This window comes from Nansenia antarctica, assembly GCF_963989245.1.
Source record: "Nansenia antarctica genome assembly, chromosome: 6".
NCBI classification, from domain to species: Eukaryota; Metazoa; Chordata; class Actinopteri; order Argentiniformes; family Microstomatidae; genus Nansenia; species Nansenia antarctica.
This window is the reverse complement of record NC_137676.1, coordinates 3,031,042-3,056,041: the sequence shown is the minus strand read 5'-3', so window position 1 is coordinate 3,056,041 and position 25,000 is coordinate 3,031,042. Positions and strand designations below refer to the sequence as shown.

Genomic DNA, 25,000 nt, shown 5'->3' with positions numbered 1-25,000 from the left:
TCCAAGAAATATTGCAACAACAACAAAAAAACGATTGGACACATTTCTTTTGCCAAATGGAAGGAGACAGCCTGGTCTCTGTCTTTGAGAATGTGTCATATGGAGTTGCATCATACCGTGTTCCCTCAGCTCTGGGTCCAAGTACATTTTAAAAATAGCTAATTGTATGGGTGGTGGGGTAGTGGAGGCATGTGTTCAAACCCCACCTGGGAACACCACCACTAGTGTGGTCCTTGAGTAAGGCACTCAGCCCTAATTACTCCAGGGAGACTGTCCCTGTAATCTATAATTGTAAGTGGCTTCGGAACAAAGCGTCTGTCAAATGTATAAAATCTATATGCGGCATCGCTCATGGTTTTATCAGACAGCGTAAAATGAAACGTTTGCAAACGCATTTAGCCTCGATTTGCAGCAAATGTATAGCAGCGCTCGGTATTATGGATCATAAAACTCATAACTGCTGCTGGTATAAGAAGTAACAAGATGATGATAATAATAATAATACATTAGACTTATATAGTGCTTTTCTAGACACTCAAAGACGCTTTAAAAACTGAAAAGATTGAGTAGTATCATAAAAAGAAACAAAAAATAAATAAAAGAAAGTATAGGGGTCTAATTCATTTTTTGATTACTAAATCTAAGTGTCTTTGTAGGACAATCTACTCTGTATACTGCAATTACACCTAGATTTTGGGCGGAGAAGCGGTGAACAAGCAACGCCAGCGTCCTCTCTCGACCAGCATTTTTTTAATGCAGCAAAGTAAAGATAAAAGTAAAAAAGATAATAACGTGTGTGTGTGTGTGTGATCACGCCACCAGGAGATGTGTGTGTGTGTAACGCCTCACCCATATACCCCCGCTCCCTCCTCCCCCCTCCCCCCTCCATCCAACCCAGGTACTCCCCCCTGCACAACATCCGCATCCCCGAGGGCGAGGGGGTCCAGTACCCCTCGGTCCTCCTCCTGACGGGGGACCATGACGACCGCGTGGTGCCCCTCCACTCCCTGAAGTACGTGGCCACGCTGCAGCACGTGGTGGGCCGCTGGGCGGGCCAGAGCAACCCCCTGTTCATCCACGTGGACACCAAGTCGGGCCACGGCGCCGGGAAGCCCACCAGCAAGGTGATCCAGGAGGTGGCGGACACCTACGCCTTCATCGCACGCTGCCTCAACATCTCCTGGGTCAAATAGACCCTGGGGGCCAGGGGGAGAGACCCCCGTAAACCAACCAGGGAGACCCCCTTAACCAACTCAACCCAACCAAACCTTACCCACCCTAGGGTTTCTTTTGTTTTGTTTTCTACTTCTACCCCCCCAGGCCCCCTTTCTTTCCTTGGGTGTGTCTCTTCTCTTTTGTTCACTCAGCTTATCGTAAGCGTACCCCCCCCCCCCTTTCCTCTTCCTTCTCCTCATCCCCCCATCCCTTAATCCTTTGTCGTTTACAACACCTCCACTCCTTCCTTCTCTTCGCAGTCTCTCTCTGTTACAGAATCGGTTTTATTTTATTTTCATTTGGACCTGCTTTTCCTTGTCTTTCGCCTCCCCTGTCACTCATCTACCCTCTCTCTTTCTCTCTCTCTCTCTCTCTCTCCCTCCCATCCCTCCCTCCCTCTCTCTCTCTCTCTCTCTCTCTCTCACACACACTAATTAACCACACCTCCCTGGTTTCATATGTGCTGTTCTCTCACCCCCCTCCCTCCCCCTTACCCTCCCCTATATGTGCAGGCTTGTTTGGGCACGGGCTCCTGGATAACCGGGGCCCACCCACACCCCTGTGTCTCCCCCCCCCCCCCATATGACTCACTCCTGTCGCCCCAGGCCAACGCCCAGCACTTATACCCCTGCTCGTGTGTCATCCTCTGTATCACACCCTACGTGTGTACGTTCTGCCCCCCCCCCCCATAATGCATCTGGACTCTTCGAATATGCTACATGCAGTTACGTTTTTTTACAGCGAGGGCTTCCCCTATACGGAAGGTTATCAGCCACGACGCTTCAAGGATCGACAGAACGGTTTCCTCCAACGTGGGGGCGCCCCCACCCCCCACCCCCCCCACACACACACAAGACTATTTATTTATGGTTGGAGAGCATTGTAAAAAAAGGCTGGTTTGGAAGAGCATTGTGGAAAAAGGATTTCAGCATGTAGGATTTTAACTATACACAGTAGCGGAGTGGGAGTGATAACTGTAGGGTTTGTGTTTTGTTATTGAGGACGACTATTCGCTGAGGGGTAGTTTTGTTGCCGAGCGTGTGTGTGTGTGTGTGTGTGTGTGTGCGTGCGTGCGTGCGTGCGTGCGTGCGTGCGTGAATATATGTGTGAATGCAAGTGTCAACATAACCTCTCGAACTGATGTTAATTTCTACCTCTTGACATGTGCTGATTGTTTACCTTCAAAGGGAAAATAACCAACGATGACTATAATGCCACAACTTCAATAAACATTTTTTTTGGAAACAGGGGCTACTTTGTCTGTCATTAATGTCATTTTTATTTACTTTGTATTGTATATAATAATAATAATAATAATAATAATAATAATAACACATTAGACTTATATCGCTTTTCTAGACACTTAAAGACGCTTTACAAACTGAAAAGATCGAGTAGTAATAATAAAAAGAAACAAAAAAGAAATAAAAGAAAGTACAGGGGCCTAATTAAGGTAGTACTGGGGACACATGGGAAGGGGAGGGGGAGAGGGTTAACTGGTGAAGGCGAGCTTTAAGAGGTGGGTTTTGAGGGCCTGTCAGTATGGATTATATCCGGTCATAGTCTACCATGTATTTCTGATGAGATTTTTATTGTTTCTGCAATCACTCTGGGGATTTGTTCCAGGTGAGTAGTTAACACTAGAACAGCCGTGCCTTTTTTCACCTACTATAAGAGCCGCCTCGGGGGTCAAATGACTATAGTCTTTACAATGGGGAGCTGCTATTTACACACAACGACCACTAGTTGGCCGCCTTGTAAATTAGCCTGCCTCCTACACAGAAAAACTAGCAAAATAGCTTCATACTAGCTTATCCTCGTGTGATTTTGAAAATGTAAGGATACTGGGTTGTAGAACGCACATATCTAGGAAAAGTCATGAAAGGAAGGTCCTGAAATATGAGAGTGCAAAGATATAACTTTTTTTTTTACTCACAGGGGTCAAATGACCCCACCCATGGCTGTTCTAGTGTTAAGAGGTGGCGGGGTTAGTATCAGATATAGAAGGGTGTTGTGCTGCAGGTCAACCACAGGGGGGCAGCGTCTGTTGGGGAAAGAAGCACAAGTGACAGAAGGTGTGGGATGTGGTGAGACTGTGGCCTTAGAGGATGCTGTTTTACCGAAGGACATTTCAAATATCTGTTACCTGTCCTATACAAAGTCTTCTGTTATCCAAACATGTCTCATGTGACTTGAGGGAGACGCTCAGTGCTCAAGTTGTAAAAGAAAGTCAGGGGGGATGGTGGATTTGATCATATGGGGACAATGTTAGCATCCCCACAGCATCAGTGACTTCAGTGTCAGTGACTTGGTGGTAAAAATGTCATTGCATGTGTGCGTGCCCCCTCCCTCGCCCACAGTATTTTAGTCAATATGCGCAAAACTAAATGTTGAAATAGCAGTAATTCCACGTTCATTGATAAAATGACATAAGGGATGGAAAGGGGGGATGGCAGTTTTAGAAGGGGGATGATTTTGACTGTTTTTATTTCAGGGGGGGTGCCATCCCCTCTCAACTGGAGTGCTGGAGACGTTAGGTAGACCTGTTTCTGCCACCTCGTAAAGCTCCTTCAACTCCAACAACATTCTTTTTTTCTTTTTTTAAAATTATTTTTATTATCATTGGTCATCATTGGTTTCAACAATCGCCATTACAGTCAACATATCATAATCAACACAGTTCCTATGACCAAAGTATTTTTTTTCTTTTTTATATAGTGCAAACTTGTCAACTCTTAGCCATTTTAGCCGTTTTTACCTCAAAATAGGTCAACAATTTTCATAAATGTATGGCAAAATGGCCAAAAAGGCATCACCAGTTTGCATCCCTGATATGAAGTAAAACAAAACAAAACAGAATATTAGTGAGTGAACTTGGGGAGCTTTCACCTGACATATGACAGATTAGAATATCACCTCCACCTACAGGGTGCTCATTACGTCGATCGCGACCGGTCGATCGCGAAGGTAGTGTGGGTAGATCACACGGCATTGAAAAAAAAAAAAAAAAAGTTTAAAAAAAAAACATTTAAATATTTTTTTTTGAAAAGTAGCCGGGGACGCCTCCCGTCTGGACCACACAGGAGAGGGCATCACTCAGCCCCGCGCCGCCTCACAACACACACACACACACACACACACACACACACACAGACAAGCACACACACACACACACACACACACACACACACACACACACACAGACAGACAGACAGACACAAGCACACACACATGCACACACAGACAGACAGACACACACACACACACACACACACACACACACAGACAGACAGACAGACAGACAGACAGACAGACAGACAGACAGACACACACAGACAGACAGACAGACAGACACACACACACACACTCCGCCGCCCGGAGACGTCGATGGCACCTGGCTTGGCACTGGCCAGTCTGGTGTAAACCACTCAGAGCTCCTGAGTTAATGTTAATGTTAATGGACTACCAGTGTGAATATTTGTTATATAGTTTAATAAATCTCTTCTTTGATTTTGAAACAGTGTAGCGTGGCCTTAATTTGTTATTATTACAGTACATTTTTGTGTTCGCAGCAATGGCAATATGTTTTATTTGGTTGGTAGATCTTGTTGAGCTGGTAATTTGAAAAGTAGCTCACAAGCCTAAAAAGTGTGAGCACCCCTCCTACACTCTATGCTCTTGGAACTGAAAGTCAGTTCTTACCAGACATGGGCCGGTTTCACAGACAAGGCTTAAGCCTAGTCCTGGACTAAATCACACTTTCAATGTAAAATCTCCATTGAAGATGTTTTTTAGTCTAGGATTAGGCTTAAGCCTTGTCTGTGAAACCGGCCCCTCCGAGATGTAGTAATACTTTTTTTTTTGTAATCAATTATTTTGATGTAGTAATACTTAAGTGCCACTTAACGTTCTCTTTTTTTCCCCCCATTTGGCTCAAAACCACTCTATTAAACATGCTCCCATAGGCGACTGAATTGTTATGAAGTGATGAATCTCCCTAAATGTGATGGGTTTGCCTTCACCTCATCCTCAATATCCCTGTCTGTGTAGATACAATATCCCTGTCTGTGATACTTTTATTGAAACAGCTGTGCATGATGCTGCATTTGAATCAGATTTGAATCAACTGCATTTGAATCAGATGTTATTTCATTAGATGAAGATAACTATTGACATTAACTGCCTGCAGGCATTTAATGTGTTCCTGATATGTTTCTATCTACTCAAAGATGTATCCACATACTTCCATTATTCCATTAGATCCTATTTGCATAATCAATAACATTATTATTAGTAGGTAAGGCAAGTAAGAATCACAGATGGACTTCTGTGCAACTGAAATACTTCACTGTTCAATGTAGACATGTTGAATATGTTGTAGAGTAGAAACATCATAGAAATATATAAGAATAATTAAACAGCAGCAGATATGTTGAATATAATTACCAAAATACTGTTTTATATGCCAGAAATATATTATGTTGTTTAAATTACATTGGAAAGTTAACATAATGTATTGCTATGATTATTCTATTCTAATATCGACTTAATGACCTAAAACCAAATCTATGATGAAAATGTTTTCATCTATAAAACTCTGTGAGCATATTTATTTTACAAACCAATTGTTTTGTCTACGTTTCAGCTCCATTGTGTTCATTTCAGTCACTTTCTATGCGGAAATGATGGAGTGGGGCTGTAATACTTGTGCAGCAGACTACTTATGTACTTATGTACTACTTATGTAGCTGTGTGACGAGCCACTCTGTCTGCAACGTTTAGAGGAAGACATGACGAGTAGAGACAATTAGGCATGCATCGTTACTGTTGAGTGTGTGTGGGCAATCCCCAGCCTTGATAAATACCCTAGGCCTAACAGTCGCTGTTTGGTACCTTAAGACAAACAACCACAACAAACACGTAGACATTTTATGTTTTTTTTTATGTTTATCAGTAACTCGACACTTTGTCCAATCCAACCCTCTGACATATACCTCTATGAATGTTAGTTGATTTATACAAACCAGATGCAAAAAAAGAAGCTACTTGAAAAAATAAAATGTTAAATAGTGCTATTTCGATATGGTAAAAAAAATAAAAAAAATAAAAATAATAATAACACGAATTAAAGCGTTAAAAAAATGTTAGTGCCTGAATCAATTATTTTGAGTAACATATGAACTCAACACATTAATGACAGTTTAACGTGTTTGTGTCTGAGTTGAAGTATGGGGTTAGGGTTAGGCAGGGATGTCTTATATAGGCCTAATAAATCATGTCTCTAAATGATCAAACCTATTCCACACATTGACACCTTGCGTTTTAAACCCACTGAATGCCACACCAAGTGACATTTAAGTTAATGGTGTACAATTAAGTTAATGGCAGGCCTTTATGTCATAAAGTCAATAAAAAAAGATTGTTAGATAAATCAAGACAGTTTATGTAAACGGAATTTAATACAAACAAACATCAACATAAAGAAAAGAGACAATCGGATCCATGTCAGAATATGTTCTATGATTTAATTGATCGTTGCCTATATTAAACGAAATACAATAACATAACCGTAACACATTGATATTGAGTTGACACATCTTGATTTTACAATAGATAAAGTAACGAAAGCGGTCAGTTTAATGAAAGGCTTCGGACACATTTAAAGACAAAAACATTGTAAAAAAACGAGGGCTATTGTTGTGACATTTCAGTGCAGACAATCAAACTGGAACTTTTTCATCGTTGAATTTACAATAACGACCAGCCGATTTGAATTGCGAGTTCCATAATGAAGAAAAGATGTTAGGTCTTAAATACATTTTTAATTTTTCAGATTTCCTGTGTGAAATGGCTGACGGTGTTACCAGCCGCCGCGCGACCACGAGATGACGCCTCTGAGTCTCGCGCCATGCATTCACACTCCTCCAACCCACATGTCTGTGTCCATAGTCATTACATGGTTATTGAATCGATGAACACATGCATTAATCACATGGCAGCTTTCACTCCAATAATAGGCCTGGATAACAAACTTGCATGCATTCATGGCATGCAGTTCGTGAATTCATGGCATGCATTCGTGCATTTCTTGCATTCATTGCATGCATGAGCTGCAACGTTTGCACGAAAAGTGCTATACAAATAAAAGTAATAATAATAATAATTATTATTATTATTATTCCCAAGACCAGCTGGTCCACAGGACCATGGCGCTGCGCATGTCACCAGGTCTCAGGCGTAATGCAGAGCTTGCGGCGGTGAGAAGCGATTTGAGACGCGACTAGTGACACTTGTTTCACATCAACTGTTAAGTGATCCTTCGGCCTAGAACAGGGAGGAGGACATGTGGTCAAAACTGCTCTCAATTGATGCCTCAAGAACTGTGTGTGTGTGTGTGTGTGTGTGTGTGTGTGTGTGTGTGTGTGTGTGTGTGTGTGTGTGTGTGTGTGTGTGTGTGTGTGTGTGTGCGTGTGCGCGTGTGCGTGTGTGTGTGTGTTTGTGTGTGCATGTTGTTGTTGTTGTTGTTGTTGTTGTTGTTGTTATTTAGGGATACATGGTAGAAAAGATGGTACCTGTTTTAGCAGCATCCATTAGGCATATAGCAGAGAATATGATTCTTTATATCTTAGCTTAGCTTAGCATAATGATGTACATGATATACATGTATGTTACAAGTTTTGCCATATAAGTTTGGGTGGGATTTGTGAAAATGGACGTCTCATTTGTCCTTAAGTGTTTCAATCCAACATGAACAAAAACGTCATAAATGACTCGTCTATTGCCGTCTACCTTGTGTATTATTTATAGAGTTAAGTGTATTCTTTATATATATATATATATATATATATATATATATATATATATATATATATATATATATATATATATGCACCAAACCCTGAAACCAATTGATGGAGAGAAACAAACAACTGCTGGATGTGAATGTAATTCTGCATGAGTTTGATAGTAAACTCGAAGATGAAGTTCCTTCATCATTCTTTCATCACAAAAGAGTTCAACATCAAACAAATCAAATTTACAGCCATAATAACTGAAATTATCCCGAGAAATTTCAATTGACGAGATTCGTTAAAGCGTAGACTATGTAAGAATATGACATGTTTATTATAGGCTATATACTGAAAGATAATACTAGTCTAGATCACTAGATCCTAATAGATCACTGTCTGCCACTCAGTCACTCACTCAGCAATCCGTCTCTCCACTGGAACACATTCAAAACAAATCCACCGGGCTTAAGTTACAGTGTTGCTATTAAATATTCATCGGTGGAAAATCTCCTTGAATCCGAACCGGTGAGAAAATCTATCTGGAAAATGCAGTGTGCTGCCGGTTAATGTGACTTGCTTGAAGTCACTCACTTTCTTTCTTTCTTTCTTTTCTCGGCTGCATATGCGCGTCTGGATTTGATTTGACAGGTTTCTCAGCCAATAGTAGTTAACAGCCAAGCGGACGAAAGGATAGACGGGTTTATGGTAATACTATCTCCTTCACAGGTCTGAGAGGGGAGTGAGACACAAGAGTGACAATGGCTGTGCCTTCGCTCACAGGTTAGTGAATGATCATTCTGACTAGCTACTATCTACATTTGGGAGGGGGGGGGGGGGATATATTTATATATTTATATATATATTTCTCTCAGCATAAAGACCAGTTGGTATCCTGGTATATGCTGGTGATAACACCTGTAGGATATAAAAGCGCGGCAGTCGAATATAGGCTACAAAGCAGCAATTTATTGTCACCACTTTTTTACATTCCATTGTCCCCATTATATATGATGATTATTATGATTATGATGATGATTATAATACATTAGACTTATATAGCGCTTTTGTAGACACCCAAAGACGCTTAATATAATATATTTAAGTAAAATATAGCCTATATACATTTGACCCTTTTAATTTAATTGATTGGAGAGTATGCGTATAGCCTCCATGTCAAATAGCCTTAACGCAGATGTAGATACCTATAGTCTCAACACAAAGTGTGATGATCACACAAAGTTTCGAGGCTACTCAAGGCTTTATGCCTTATTGGAAATGGAACACGCTTTTGAACCCATTTGCGACGGTTTTCAATAATTAAATAACAGAATAATGAGATAGGGGCGGGTTAAGTCCTATATTGTGTTGAGATGTGACCATATAAAAAAATATAAAAAATGATTCTACGGAACAGACTTTAATAGTCTTGTAAAAAATGTCGTGAATCAGTGGAGAAATATACGGACGTGTGTCTCTGTGGCGGCTTTGTTTTTTCCCATGCGGGTTTTGGCGCATTAAGGTTTTGGCGCATTAAGCAGAACTTGCGCCTTTCCGGGCTCAGGCGCTCCTCGAGCCTCTGACGTCACTGGCCTCCCATTGAGATACAGGCTACCAGCCTCCCATGTCCCCTCATTTAAGGGTTTGTTTGTATGAATTAAATAATACAACTTTGAAATATGCCGTTGAATTGTAATCAAATAAACCAAGAATTCTATAGCCTACCCGTCGAAGTTAAACGGATGTTGAGACCATATAATACGTGTGTTTTAGTCACTTTATAGTGATTATTTTTGCAAAGTGAATAGATTATTATTATAAGTTATCTCTTGAAAATGCTTTGGAAGTATTTTAAAGTGTATGGAATTAACGGTTTGAATCTGTACTGAGCCTAGATAATCTCAATTTGATTCTTACTTACATTTGATTAGCTTTTTTTTTTTAGGCTAGGATATTGTCAATTAAACATTTAGCCTATCCAAAATGATTTGTCTTCAGACAAAATATTTTCTTTGCAGGAAATAGTCGTATTTTGTAAAGGTTAAAATAAAAATAATAAAAACATAATAAAAACGAAAAAGCCTTTCTCTTTTATATAGAGGACCATGTTTACCTTGTTGGTTTGCTCAGACAAAGCCACCAACATCCCAGTGTGTGGGCTTTTTACAAGCTTTCTACTACAATTTTCGTTCATTCAAAATGCTCTTTGAACGAATGTTGCCATGTGAAAAGAGAACAAAGTCACTTTCAAACCTTAAAACCAGCTAAGATTCCCTCACACGACCTGATGTCTACGTTTCAAACGTCTTGTAACCGTCTATACAGGTTTGTGACGACGGATCACACTGATATGTCGTGAAAAAGTTCGATAACTAAAATGAAAAACAAAATAAATTTACCTTTTTCCTTGTAAAAAGCTGAGGAATCCACAGACTCATATCATCCAAACAGCCCTGACATGGGCTGACCTGTGGCTATGTCAACAATGTTTACACTTCCTTAGCAGAGAATATTTTAAAATAGTGAGGGGATTGGTAGCTGGAATGCATGCACTAAACGACTAAAATGAACCCCCAAAAACTAAGAGCAGGAAGAAAAGAAGAGAGACGAACTGAATGAACCCTTTGAACTCCAATGACAGCAGTGCAAGGGTAGAGGCAAACTTCCTCTGGGAGCCTATGGGGGATGTGTGTGGGGGATGTGTGGGGGTTGTGTGGGGGTTGGGTGGGGTTGGCTAGGGTGAGGGAAGTCCAATCTCTAACATGTTGCCTCAGGAATCTTTACAACTGAAAATACAAGTGGCTGTTGGAGGCAGTGGGAGTTTGTGAGTTGTGTGGTCGTCTGACAACGTTTGATCAAAGTGGATTTGGTTTGATTTATCTGATGTTTACCGTTTTATGAGACTTTTATTATCTCTTTATTGACTTAATTGTGGCAATCTTATTCATCTTATTAACACTTTTGGTCATGTTCGTCATTAGCCAGAGCTTTAGCTGAATTGAGCAATTGCAGGTTGGCAGGAGGAGGATAGCGATTATTATTATTATACGCGTAACCTGTTATATATATAGACCTTTATTATGGCCAGGCGATATGATGTAATGATGTTAACTTTCAAGACTTACCAGAGTCATTCTATGTTAACCCTAACCCCTCAAATGAGAGGTTAGTTCGGCTACATGCGGGGTAGATGCTTGTGGGTTTGGGTTGGTACCATAGCTGTGTGTCCCGGTCAGAGAAGTTCTCCCAGGACATGACTGAGTCGATAAAATCTGACCTCGGTGTCCCAAACCCAGCACTGTGACCCAAACCCAGCCCAAGCCCTGTGGTCCTAACCCAGCACTGTGACCCAAACCCAGCACTGTATCAAAACCCAGCCCTGTGGCCCAAACCCAGCCCTGTGGCCCAAACCCAGCCCTGTGGCCCAAACCCAGCACTGTGACCCAAACCCAGCACTGTGACCCAAACCCAGCCCTGTGGCCCAAACCCAGCACTGTGACCCAAACCCAGCCCTAACCCAATCCCAGCCCTAACCCAAACCCAGCCCTAACCCAAACCCAGCCCTAACCCTAACCCAGCCCTAACCCAAACCCAGCCCTAACCCAGCCCTAACCCTAATCCCAGCCCTAACCCTAACCCAGCCCTAACCCAAACCCAGACCTAACCCTAACCCAAAACCAGCCCTAACCCTAACCCAAACCCAGCCCTAACCCTAACCCAAACCCAGCCCTAACCCTAACCCAGCCCTCTACCCTAACCCTAACCTAAACCCAGCCCTAACCCTAACCCAAACCCAGCCCTAACCCAGCCCTAACCCTAACCCTAACCCAAACCCAGCCCTAACCTTAACCCAGCCCTTACCCAAACCCAGCCCTCTACCCTAACCCAGCCCTAACCCAGCCCTAACCCAAACCCAGCCCTCTACCCTAACCCAGCCCTAACCCTAACCCAGCCCTAACCCTAACCCAAACCCAGCCCTAACCCTAACCCAAACCCAGCCCTAACCCTAACCCAAACCCAGCCCTAACCCAGCCCCAACCCTAACCCTAACCCAAACCCAGTCCTAACCCTAACCCAGCCCTGTGACCCAAACCACAGAGGAGGCCTAACCCTCCACACTGCATCTTCAACAACAGAGTTTGGGGGGGTTGGGGGTAGGGGTAAGCAGGGGTTGGGCTGGGGGTAGGGGGTTGGGGGTAGGGGGGTAAGCTCATGAATTCCGGAGGGTGGGCTCTTTAGGGTTGGAGGGCTGTTGTTGATTCATTCTCTCCAACTTGTTTTTCTCCTTTCTCCTTTCCCATCGGTTAAAGTAACTGTTTTGGTGAAAATAACCTGTTTGGTGAAAATAACCTGTTTGGTGAAAGTAACCTGTTTGGTTAAAGTAACCTGTTTTGGTTAAAGTAACCTGTTTTGGTGAAAGTAACCTGTTTGGTTAAAGTAACCTGTTTTGGTGAAAGTAACCTGTTTGGTTAAAGTAACCTGTTTGGTTAAAGTAACCTGTTTTGGTGAAAGTAACCTGTTTTGGTGAAAGTAACCTGTTTGGTTAAAGTAACCTGTTTTGGTGAAAGTAACCTGTTTGGTTAAAGTAACCTGTTTTGGTTAAAGTAACCTGTTTTGGTTAAAGTAACCTGTTTGGTTAAAGTAACCTGTTTGGTTAATGGATATTGGTGATTTGAGATAAGAGGAACTTGTAGAATGCTACTCGATCAAGATGTTTACAGACATGTTAGCATATTAGTCTTATCCATAAGGATTGAGCTGATTAAAGTGTTAATGCTTCCTTAACGCCAGTGTTGAGAGATGACCATGTGCTTATCCACTCCTCATTGTATCACATCTTTGCCATCATTACCTATCAGTTATTTACAGAGCCAATTTACTCAAATTGATAATATATTTACAATATCTTGGTCGTTTTAGGCTGTGATTTTGGTTGAAGTCAGTGAAGGAATTAGACTATTTTTGGTTAGTTTTTCATCCATTTTCCATTTTCACTCCCATTCCAAAGGAAGCCCTTCTGTTATGTATGTCAGCTTTATACAAACAACTTCTGTGGGTCAAAGTCAAAAGCTACTTTAGCATTCATGATTAATTGAATCTTTTATATTTGGCCAGATGTTAACGAATGAATGTAGACCTACCTTGAAAATGTAGCAATGAACAACATCAACAAACAAATAAATCAAATCAACAAATCAGGCCTATACATAATTAATTGATTGAGCCAGCATTCATTTTAAGAATCAAGATGAAACAGTGAAATCCACTAAAGTGGATAACTCTATAATCAAACAAGTAAAAAAGAAAGGCAGATTGATAGAGAAACAAACATGTGTATTGCTATTACATATCAATTACTATTTTACACACAGTTTTTTCCTCTTTAGAATTGTTAAGTTGTCACTGGACTTGCTGACTGTTAGGGCAAGTGAATTATGATAATACTAATACTAATACTACTACTACTACTACTACTACTACTACTACTACTACTACTACTACTACTACTACTACTACTACTACTACTACTACTACTACTACTACTACTACTACTACTACTACATTCATTTTAAGAATCAAGACGAAACAGTGAAATCCACTAACGGTGGACTAACTCTATAATCAAACAAGTACAAAAGAAAGGGAGAACATATTAGATTTATGAATAAAAGGCAGATTGGTAGGGAAACAAACATGTGTATTGCTATATCAATTACTATTACAGTTTTTTCCTCTTTAGAATTGTTAAGTTGTCACTGGACTTGCTGACTGTTAGGGCAAGTGAATTATGATAATAATAATACTAATAATAATACTAATACTACTACTACTACTACTAATAATAATAACCTTTATTTGTATAGCACTTTTCCTGCAAACGTTGCAACTCAAAGTGCTTTCATAATCATTATATCATCATCATTTAAACATTTAGTCATTCAAAGGCGTGATGATGATGATGATGTGAAATGATAATTCAGGCATGGATTGAAGTGGAGAGAGAGAAGCATGGCTGACCATTTCAGAGGCAGCCTTCTGCCATACAATCTCTAAAGGCGTTTGGACAGTTGTAAAATGTGTCGCAAGATAGGGGGGGCAAAGGGGGGGTTAATTCTCAAAGTGTGTTTTTGTGAAGACAGACTGACCACTGGGACCTTCTAATCGGTTCCGAGTCCGTTTCCCCCCACCCCACCCCACCCCTCCTCTCCCCCCACCCCACCCTAGATGATTCGTAGTGAAATTAGTGGCAAGAAAGCATGTAATTGACAAAGTCACGTGGTTCATACGGCGCATAGGCAGAGCGAATGAGAGAGAGGGAGAGGGAGAGAGAGAGAGAGGGAGAGAGAGAACGGTAGAAGTGGAGGAGTGAGTGAGTGAGGAAGGGGGAGATTGAGGGAGAGAGAGAGACATGACAAAATATCCAAAAGAGTGAAAGCACGCTGTACCATGCGAGCTACATTTGTGACCGCTGGAATTGAGGATGTTGGATTAATGTTGGCGACCATAACCCGTTTTCGCAGAGGAAGCTTTTCTATCGCAACTTTGGAGCAGAGGGTCCGCGGGGAAACATGGCCGAAGGTTATTCTGCAATTATTTCATTTTTTTTTCGGGTTTTACTTATAGAAAGAGGAGGGGGGGGGGGGCTGCGATAGGGTATAGCCTATATATTATGAAACCTACCGCCCTCCGATTATTGCGATGTGAAAAGATGTATTGGGGGCTATTGTTTTAGGCTATTTGTCTGTATGATAAAGAGCGTTTTCTGCCCAATAGGGGAACCATGTGTACACCTGCCCTTAGAGTTCAATACAACGCTAAGTTAACTAATAGAAGATGCATGTAAAAAATAAAAAGAGAAATGCTCCAGATTCCAGAAGTTACACGCAGGGACCATGCATGCATGTGTGCAAAAAAAAGGGGCACAAGTCGAGCGATCGTTCCGCTTTATCGCTCGTGCGCCGTGCGAGGGGAACTTTATAACGTTTCGCGCAGATGTTCGAGGTTATTCTACCATGCGCCACTTAACGCTTGAGTGGATCTTGGAAAAATCATTTTGTAGTAGGCTAGGACAATTTTTCTAAACGACGAAATGAACGTCACGTTATGGTATGGGCCAGTTATGGTATGGGCCAGGGGAGTGGAGAGAGGGGATTCCCCCCTTTTGCTTATGGAGGGTCTTTCATGCATGCTCCATAAAACAAAAAGTTCGGGTAGTACCCCTACTAACTGCGCGCCCACGGCCGGAGGGGAACACTTCATTCAACATTCAACAATTCAACATTCAACATTCAACACACCCATCTATCTTATTGATAAATACTAGGAGCCTATTGACTAACTACTTCTTTCATTTGACTCCCTTTTTTTTTTTAGGAGGGGCGGGTAAAGGTGGTGGAGGAGGCGAACACCCCGCCAAGTCGATCGAGCAGGAAGAGCGGGGGGTCCGGCCCCAGGTTGTTCTGTCCGGGGGGGGGGCAGGCCACCACCAGCTCCTGTCAGGGGGTGGAGGAGGAGGAGGAGGCCACCAGGTCCTGTCCGGGGGGCCCCAGGTCCTGTCCGGGGGGGCAGGCCACTGCAAATGGTTCAATGTTCGGATGGGGTTCGGATTTATCTCCATGACCAGCAGAGACGGGACCCCCGTGGACCCGCCTCTGGACGTGTTCGTTCACCAAGTAAGTTACCCCCGTCCGTCTGTCCCGAACGACGAAAAAACACATCTGCAATGATGTTTTTGTGGAGGTGAATACGTCTATAATAAGCCCTACTGCTGCTGGGTTGTTGATCTGAAGGCCACTAGACTTTCCTGTTTACAGAGTGTGTTTCTCAGACGAGAAGAGAGATGATTCTATAGGCCTACAGTACACACAATCGTTTTTTTTTTTTTTTTTCTTTTTTTTTCTACCCGTCATTGTGTTGTCAATAATTTCCCTATCTGACTTCCAAATGCAACGATGTCCCAATGTGTGTTCTCTGATCTGCAACATGTGTAGGAGGAGGTCTATCGTTGTGTTATCTTGCTCCAGTCCCCCCCCCCCCCCCCCCTCCCCAAACACACTGTTACTTTCCATCATGACGTTCCCCTGTCCTATAGCATGTACAGGGCAGGACGTTCCCCTTGACGTTCCCCTGTCCTATAGCATGTACAGGGCAGGACACAAACATGCTGGGTTTGCCTTCTTAAAGAGACATGGTCCCTCTCTCAACTTCCCCTCGAAATGTGGAGGGGAGAAAGTCGTATGACTCAGTTTTTCTGTTTATCTATTGAGAGGAGAACATCGCTTGATGGTCTAACTAGTCAGAAACTATTTGAAGACTGTGTAGTCAAAGAGATCCACGTAGGCCACATAGGCTGATGAAAGCAGACCAACTCACCCTATGTTTGTTTTATCTGACATGGTTTTCGGGTTGACAGTAAGATGTTTTTGGTTGACAGTAAAGTGCCAAACGCTGTCATTTTGTCTAGACTAGTTGCTTCTTTGAAAGTTGAAAGATTGGTGGTGTTTTTCTCCAAGTATGCATCTATTTAGATCCAGGGCCTGATCGATGATAGTTCTACGACAGCTATTGTTTTATGTTATTGTTTGACTTCTTTCAAAGCCTTTACTTTATATACATTGTACAAGTCCAGTTTCTCCCTTCCTATTTGAACCCCTTCTCTCTATGCCGTTAAATCGCCCTTTTACGGTCCCATAAAGTGTCTTTTAAAGACTGGTGGAGGGACGAGAGAGGGGATGAGGAGTCATTTTCCAACCGTTTCGTTTTCTCGCACCCCGTATGGTGAAGTGCTTTTTAATATCGTTGGCCTCACGGGAAGTTGTTTTAAACTAAGAGGACTGGTATGGTTCAGATCCTGAAGCACTCCGCTGAAGGCTAAGTTGCTTCCTCCAAAACTCCTATAAGCGTTTACTAGTTCATATGTTTATGTGTTTATTAAAGTACACAGTTACATGCTAACACCCCCCAGTCTATATAGCCCCCTGTGAATAGGCCATATAGTGTATATAAGTATATAAGTTTACAGATATTTAGGACTCAATTTACGACTGGTGGATTGATGATTCACTTGCTTAGTCAAATGTATTGATTGTAAGTCGCTTTGGAATAAGGCGTCTGCTAAATGCCAAAAATGTAAATGTAATAATAAATGCATACTCAGATTCCTACCGATTACTTTTAGGTATATCCCCCTATTTATGTCTATTTATGTCTCATTCTTGTTTTATATTATCTTAGGACTGTGTTTTATTATCTTAGGACGGTGTTTTGATTGTTAGCACCTAGGGTTTGCATTTCAATTTCCTACCCACACAATGACAATAAAGATCATTAATTCATTCATAATAAAGCTCAATATGTGCTTAAAAAAATACTTTAAAATGCTTTAAATGAAGCCGTGGGTGTAATGTTTTGATCTCTTTTATCCAGTGTTGAAAGTTAACAAAATGAGCAACAATGTTACAGAGTTATAGCCACGCATACAGATAACGTAATGATTAATTTATATATATACTGATATGTTTATTCTTTCTTGTTCGATCAGCAACCTTTGACAATAAGCCACGATGATACCCCATTTCTTCATATCATCCCTGTAACTTTTTAAAAACATATTCTGTTGCTGTTTCCCTTTTCTGTATTTGGATGTTTTATCTGTCTGTGTGTGGGCTGATGATGTTAATGCGAAACCTAATGTTCGTTTACATAATGAAATTGCATTAAGCCTGGTAGAACACTGTACACACCACAGGGTTATGGGAATACAGTACTAGTTTTTGTTGAGAGGGAATCGAAAAGAGAGTATAGAAGTATAGAAGTTCTAAAAAACAACAGCAGTGGTTGGAGAACGTGTCAGATGTCTGTCTGTCTGTCTACATACTCTAGTCCTCTGATTACCCTGCCTGCCAAAGACGTCTGCGTAGCAAATGTACGAATCTGTGAGAGAGAGAGAGAGAGAGGGCTGAGTCTGGGAAGGACTCCACACAGCTTTGCAGAACTGGAACAAACAAACTGTCAGCCTGGGTCGTTTGGACCCCAAACTCCTGAGCAGTTTTCTATGTAGCAATGTCTTACTTCCACGATCTGCTTTATGACGGACAGTGCGTGTTATTGACATTGTAATAATGACAATCATGAACATAATGAAGGTGGTAATAACAATCGCTCATTGTTATTCAAATGGTAATCCTGTCAACGTGCCGTCAGGAAATAGCAGTCAACATGCCAATTTGATTCGATGCAGTGTTTGTAACTCTTTGCGGTGTGGTGCGCTCTATCTTATTTAATACAGGCCTGAATAAGAATACGGTATAATAGAGGGAATTTAACAATTGAACTAACCCTGTAAAATTAACGGAACGTGTTTCATTAGAAACTCAACAACACTTGCTTGTTTTAGAACAGACGTGAGGTCAGTTATATGGGGGTGTTTTGCTTTAGAGGTTTCTAGACACACACCCTTCTCACAAACATGTTTTTCTGTTAGAGGGGGCCAAGCCCACAGATGCTGCTAGTGAAGATTGTCCCCATTTTAGATATTTTCACCTCAGATAAAAGACCCATTTCTCCACAGACGAAAAAAATGAGCATTAGTGTGCAACTTCCAGATTGTACGATGGGTTTGTGACACAGTGTGATAGGTTTCTATGCAGGAAGGAATTTCTGAGAGGGGGAAGGGGAGAGAAGAGAAGAGAGAGAAAGCGAGAGAGAGAGAGAGTGAGAGTGAGAGAGAGAGAGAACCAGAGGTAGAGGGGGAGAGAGTGAAAGGCAAGAGTGGATCGGAAAAAATAGAGAGAGAAGAAGAAGGGGGGAAGTAGAGTTGGTGGAGAGGAAGGGTCGGAGAGAGGGAAGGACAGAGGGAGACTGAGGACAGGGAGTAAGAGAGGTAGTGAGGGGGAGAAAGGAGGAGTTATGCAGAAAGAGGGGGTGGTGTGTGTGTGGGTGTGTGGGGGGGGTGTTTGGGAAGAAAATGAACGAGGGAGAAGGATAGAGAGTGGGAGAGAGAGAGAGGGGTTTGGGAAGAAGAGAAAATAGGAGAGGTATAGGGGGGGGGAAGTAGTGAAGAGAGGAAGGAGGGAGGCATGGAAGAAGGAAGGAAGGAGGGAGGGGGGGAGGTAGAGGAAAAGAAGAATGAGAGAGAGAGAGGTAATGAGGACAGTGGGTGGGGGGGGGGGTCCCCATCCCGACTACAGAGAGAAGTCCTGGGGGGGCCGGGTGGTGTCAATAGAGTTCCTGTCTGATCACTTCCTGTCAGAGAGAGGGAGGGAGAGAGACAGGGAGAGAGAGAGGGAGAGAGAGAGGTTGACAGAGAGAGGTTGAGAGAGAGAGAGAGATTGACAGAGAGAGAGAGAGAGAGAGAGGTTGACAGAGAGAGAGAGAGAGAGAGAGAGAGAGAGAGAGGTTGACAGAGAGAGAGAGAGGTTGACAGACTTCTGTGCTACCGTGACACGGTCCCTCTGCGGGACCTGGTCCGAGTGTTTACGACCGCGCCTCCCGCCAGTGGTGTCGTGTTCGCCCAAACTGTGCCAATGTTTACGTTCCGTTTGTTTACCTCGCCCCAACGTGGAGGGAGGTGATTTAGAACGACTTCTTCTTTCTTTTCTCACCTTTCTTCTTCTTCTTCTTCTTCTGTGTTGGAGGTAAAACGTGGGTCTGTATGGATGTGGTGTGTGTGTGTGTGTGTGTGTGTGTGTGTGTGTGTGTGTGTGTGTGTGTGTGTCTCTCACCTCACATAGCCTTGTGGAGGAGGGCTTGTTTTTAGTTTTTTTCTTTGGCCCCTACCTGGTGTGTGTGTGTGTGTGTGTGTGAGAGAGTGTGTGTGTGTGTGTGAGAGTGTGTGTGTGTGTGGGGTTGGGGGATTGTGGGGGGTTGCTCCCTCCTCGGGCATTCTTTTAAAAAAAGAGGAATTTCTTTAAAGACAGAAAAAAGGGGAAGGGGGGGGTCGGTGCTCTCTCCCTCTGGTGGTTATCAGGTCATAACGTCGAACCGACCGTGTGTGTGTGTGTGTGTGTGTGTGTGTGTGCAGCAGCAGCACTGGTGCTACCCCCTCAGAAGCCCTCTCTCTCTCCGCTCGTGTGTGTGTGTGTGTGTGTGTGTGTGTGTGTGTGTGTGTGTGTGCGTTTTAACTTCTGTATTGAGTTTAGTGATTTTTTCTTCACTTGTTGTTGCTGCTGCTGCTGGTTCCTTGATGTCTAGTTGGTTGCGTCTTAGTATGACATTTTCGGGGGTTGTGTGCGTGTGTGTGTGTGTATGCATGCGTGTGTGCGTGTGTGTCTGTGCATGTGTGTGTATGCATGCGTGTGTGCGTGTGTGTGCGTGTGTGTGTATGTGTGTATGACATTTTCGGCTTGTGTGCGTGTGTATGTGTGTGTGTGTATGTGTGTGTGTGTGTGTGTGTGTGTGTGTGTGTGCGTGTGTGTGTGTGTGTGTGTGCGTGTGTGTGTATGCATGCGTGTGTGTGTGTTTTTTGCCTAGCGAGGTTAAAGTGGGGCCCCTAGTGAGATTAACCTCTAGTCCGTGTCACCGTTAGGCATGCAGGCCACGCCCCTCCCTGCCTCCAGATAGCCAGTATCAGGCTTTGTCTCTCCTGCAGCCCCCCCCCCTCTACCCCCCTACACCCCCCCCCCCCCCCTCCCCCCCCCCCTCCACTCCACGCCTACCCCACCCCCTTTTACGTCAACACTTCAAAAAACGGCAGAAGAAGAAGTAGAAGGAGAAGAAGAAGAAAGTGTGGGTGTGTGGGAGGAACACGTGACTTCCTGTCAGAGTCACCCCATATATGGTGATACGTGATTTGGGTAATTGTGAAGGTGGATAGAGTTGAATGGTGCTAAAAAATGAGTGTTATGAGGCTATTAACATGACAAACAGGGACAAGCTGTAGAACAGGAGAGGCAGGTTTGGAGGTCTGGGTTGGTGTTTAACATCTTTGGGTTGTTTCCTATTTGATTCGGATACAAGTTTATTAGATTAGATTAGATTAGATTAGATTAGATTCACTTTATTGTCATTACATAGTACAAGACAATGCAACAAAATTATTGTGCGTCTAACCAGAAGTGCAACAGTGTGCAATTGTACAGGCTATGATACATATGATACATAGTATATGATAAATATGTTGTATATAGTGAAGTATACAAAAATACAGGCTGTGGGCTATGATACACAGGGATGGGTTATGTACAGCATGATCTACACACAACACAACTGTAACTGTGTGGTCAGTGAGACGGTGTCGTTATTATTAGTTATTATTACACGTTGTAGTGTACTGTAGGATGTGGCTTTCTGAAACAGTTTTATGTGTTCCTGAAAGATTGAAAAGGTACAGTGTTCAAATTGAAGATCGTTATTTGGATACAGTGCAATGTCGTGTGAATATTGTTGAAGATTGTTTCATATAATATCTAATGACATCTCTCTCTCTCTCTCTCTCTCTCTGAAATGGTAACGTAGTTCTTTTCTTGCTTTTCTTTCTTGCCTTTCATCATTGGTTATTTATTTATTTTTATCTGGAGAAATCAGACCAACAAAAACAACATTTCCTATGTTAGTAAAACCAGTAGATCTGTTTTTTAAACGAAGGCCCTTGTTTTCAAAGCTACATTATATTATCATCATAAGAATATTATTATTATTATTATTATTATTATTATTATCATCATAAGAAGCTAGAATAGGTATAGCATAGCATAGAGTACAGCACAGTGTTTTATCTGTACAGTATAGTATAGTGGATAGTGTACATATAGTTGTTTTTTTAGGTTTTTTTCTCTTTCCTAGCACCAGGGGAGCCCCCCCTCCCAAATTTCGTTGTTTGGTACCTGTACTATAGCAATGACAATAAAGACCATTCATTCATTCATAAGATCATATTCATCATTATAAGATTATGATGGTAGTATGTATTTAACAAGACATTTACTGCTGATGAACCACAGTTTTGAGAAGCCGTTTTTTTTCCTTCTCTTTGTGTACATTATGCAACAACCAAATCAAGCATTTATCACGATCCTTAGGATGTTAATCTGAATCCATCTGGAGGAAATGAGTCAGACTATTTTCCTTTCTTCTGTGGAAATGAAAAGAAATTGTGAAAAATGTCTGAAGGGCGTGAGATAATTACATATGAATATTAAACATGTAGGATATGTATGGCTTTATTAAACATGTAGATATACATCTTTATTAAACATGGAGGACATCTAAATCTTTATTAAACATGTAGATATATACAGCTTTATTAAACATGTAGATATATACAGCTTTATTAAACATGTTCAAATTGTTTCCTATTGATTCGGATAAAAGATTATTATTACACATTGTAGTATACGGCTTTCTGAACAGTTTTATGTGTTCCTGAAAGATTGAAAAGGTATGGTGTTCAAATTGAAGATCGTTATTTGGATACGGTGCAATGTCGTGTGAATATTGCTGAAGGTTGTCATATACTATCTAATGACATCTCTCTCTCTCTCTGAAGTGGTAACTAGTTATTTTCTCCTCTTTCTGAAACATTTAGGATATATACAGCTTTATTAAACATGTAGGATATCTACATCTTTATTAAACATGGAGGACATTTACAGCTTCTGTGATTGCGTTTAGAGAGGAAGAAGGTGGTAGGAGAGTGTAATGTTCAGAAGTAGCTGTAATTTGGTTTAATTTAGTAAGGTGACATTTATGGTGGCCTTTAGTAAATGGACTCTTGGGTGTAAGTTATATAACTGACTTCAGTACTGTACTACCAAAGGAAAAAAGACATCTAGTTTTTGAGCGTTGTTCAAAGCTATAAAGGTGCTTGTTTACCGATGAGTTTGGTACGACCACCTTTAATGTTCATAAACAGCGGTGTCATCAACATTATTGAATACTGAAACAGTTTTTTGAGCTGTGATATGTTAAGAAAGGAGCGTGTAGCTATTTATGTCAGATTATATTTAAAAAAAAGGGTGTTTGAACGGTCGATACGATGTTGCGAAGTGCACCTTTAATTGAAAGCTGAGATTTTTATTTCACGAACATCGAATTCCCCTCAGGTCCCACGTGTGACTGAACAACACTGAACAAAGTCTGTTACGTGAATCTCTTAAAGAAGATTAACTTCATAATCCAAGTCAACCGACTTGTAACGAGCCTTCAAGAAAAGTCAATCCAGGAGCAGATTCTAATCTGTCTGACCCCTGAAGCCTGTCTTAATCACTTTCTGTGATGCTTTGATTTCCTGTAGTTCTGTTTTATGTGATTTTACCATGTCCTGTGATTCTGTTTTAAATTGTTTATTATAACATCTGAGGCCGTATTTCCCCTGTGGATTTACCTGTACATCCAGGTACAATGAAATTTAAATGCAAACCATACAAACAAACACAGTCCTAAGATAATAAAAAAAAACAAGAATGAGACATAAATAGACATAAATAGGGGGGGATATAAATAAAAATAGGGGGATAAGTGATCGGTAGGAATCTGAGAATGTATCTATTATGTAAACGTCTATACTTCTATACACTATATGGCCTATTCACAGGGGGCTATATAGACAGGGGGGAGTTAGCATGTAACTGTGTACTTTTATAAACATATACACATATGGACTAGTAGACTTACAGTATATGACCCTTATCACAAGGATAAATTGCTGATGTAATTTAGCTACCCAGCTAATTCAGGGAGAGTCAATGACTGTCCATTGTCCCTTTTTAAATAAACCAATAAATACATGAAATAAAATCAGCGTTCGGTGCAGTTCGCTAGCTGCTCACCTCCCTCCTGACCGAACCTCTCTGCCCCCACCCCCGACCCCCCTCTCTCTCTCTCTCTCTCTCTGCCCCCCCCACCCCCGTCCCCCCTCTCTCTCTCTCTCTCTCTGCCCCCCCCACCCCCGAGTGTTTCTTGTCCTCAGCCACCTCAACCCAGCTTCATTTCCGTCTTGATCCTGATAAATGTAACTGAGTGATCTAGTACTTCCTCCTCTCTCTCTCTCTCTTGCCTCCCCAGATCAAATATTGACCATAATCAGGGGGTGGTGCGTTGTAGTTGTATGTTGTTAATTTGGGGGGCTAAGGGGGTGGGTGGGGGGGACGGGGTGAGGGGGGGGGGGGGGGGATGTGAATGCTCTCAAGTGTTTGATGGGGGGGTTGGGCGGAGGGGGGGGTCAGGGGTCAGGAGCACTAATGAAAGCGTGCGGAGGAGAGGGGCTAGGGTGTCCGGGCGGTGGGTTCAGGAACAACGGCTTTGTTGGTGGTTCGCTTCTGGTTTGTGTGTGATTTTTTTTTTTTTTTTTAGCTTTCTCTTCTCGTCTTCTTTGGTTTTTACGTGCTTCCTGTTGGGTCATGTCCATCTGGGGCGATCCGGACCAGCTTTGTCCACTTAGCATTTCCTGTGTGTAAAAAGCTACTTAATGGCACCACACCACCACATGGTCCTCGCCATCCCCTCTCACTCTCTCTCCTCTCTCCCTCTGCCTTCTCTCTCCCTCCTCTCCCTCCCCTCTCTCTCTCTCCCTCCTCTCCCTCTCCTCTCCTCTCTCTCTTCCCTCTCTCTCTCCCTCCTCTCTCTCTCCCTCCTCTCTCTCTCCCTCCTCTCTCTCCCTCTCTCTCTCCCCTCCTCTCTCTCTCTCTCCCCTCCTCTCTCTCTCCTCCTCTCTACCTCCTCTCTCCTCTCTCTCCTCTCTCTCTCCCTCTCTCACTCCCTCTCTCTCTCTCTCCCTCCTCTCCCTCCTCTCTCTCTCCCTCCTCTCTCTCCACTCTTCCCCCACGTTCACACACGTGTACACACACACACACACACAACCCCCCCCCCCCACACACACACACAGTTCCCATCATGCTGCTCCTCCGATCCTCTCCCGTTTCGGAGCCATCCCATAATAAGCCACCACCACACACACACACACACCACACACAGCCTGGCTGTCGCCATGGAGACCCCCGGAGCAGGTTTCACATCCCCTCAACGTTACACTTCCTGTATCGATCGCTGTGACTGGCGAT

General features: G+C 42.5%; 2 protein-coding genes across 2 annotated transcripts in view; both read left to right on the top strand.

The window, feature by feature from the left end:
- The window catches only part of prep (prolyl endopeptidase), a 16,600-nt gene extending 14,135 nt beyond the window's left edge, over positions 1 to 2,465 (top strand). The window contains exon 15 of the mRNA XM_080533947.1: positions 899 to 2,465. Within this exon, the coding sequence (XP_080390073.1) occupies positions 899 to 1,193 (295 nt within the window). The 3' untranslated portion in view covers positions 1,194 to 2,465. The remainder of the gene's footprint in view (positions 1 to 898) is intronic.
- A 6,299-nt stretch (positions 2,466 to 8,764) lies between these two features.
- The window catches only part of lin28b (lin-28 homolog B (C. elegans)), a gene marked incomplete at both ends in the record, with an annotated part of 50,901 nt that continues 34,665 nt past the window's right edge, over positions 8,765 to 25,000 (top strand). The window contains 3 exons of the mRNA XM_080533496.1: positions 8,765 to 8,786; positions 15,378 to 15,457; positions 15,554 to 15,676. Coding sequence (XP_080389622.1) covers positions 8,765 to 8,786; positions 15,378 to 15,457; positions 15,554 to 15,676 — 225 coding nt within the window. The remainder of the gene's footprint in view (positions 8,787 to 15,377; positions 15,458 to 15,553; positions 15,677 to 25,000) is intronic.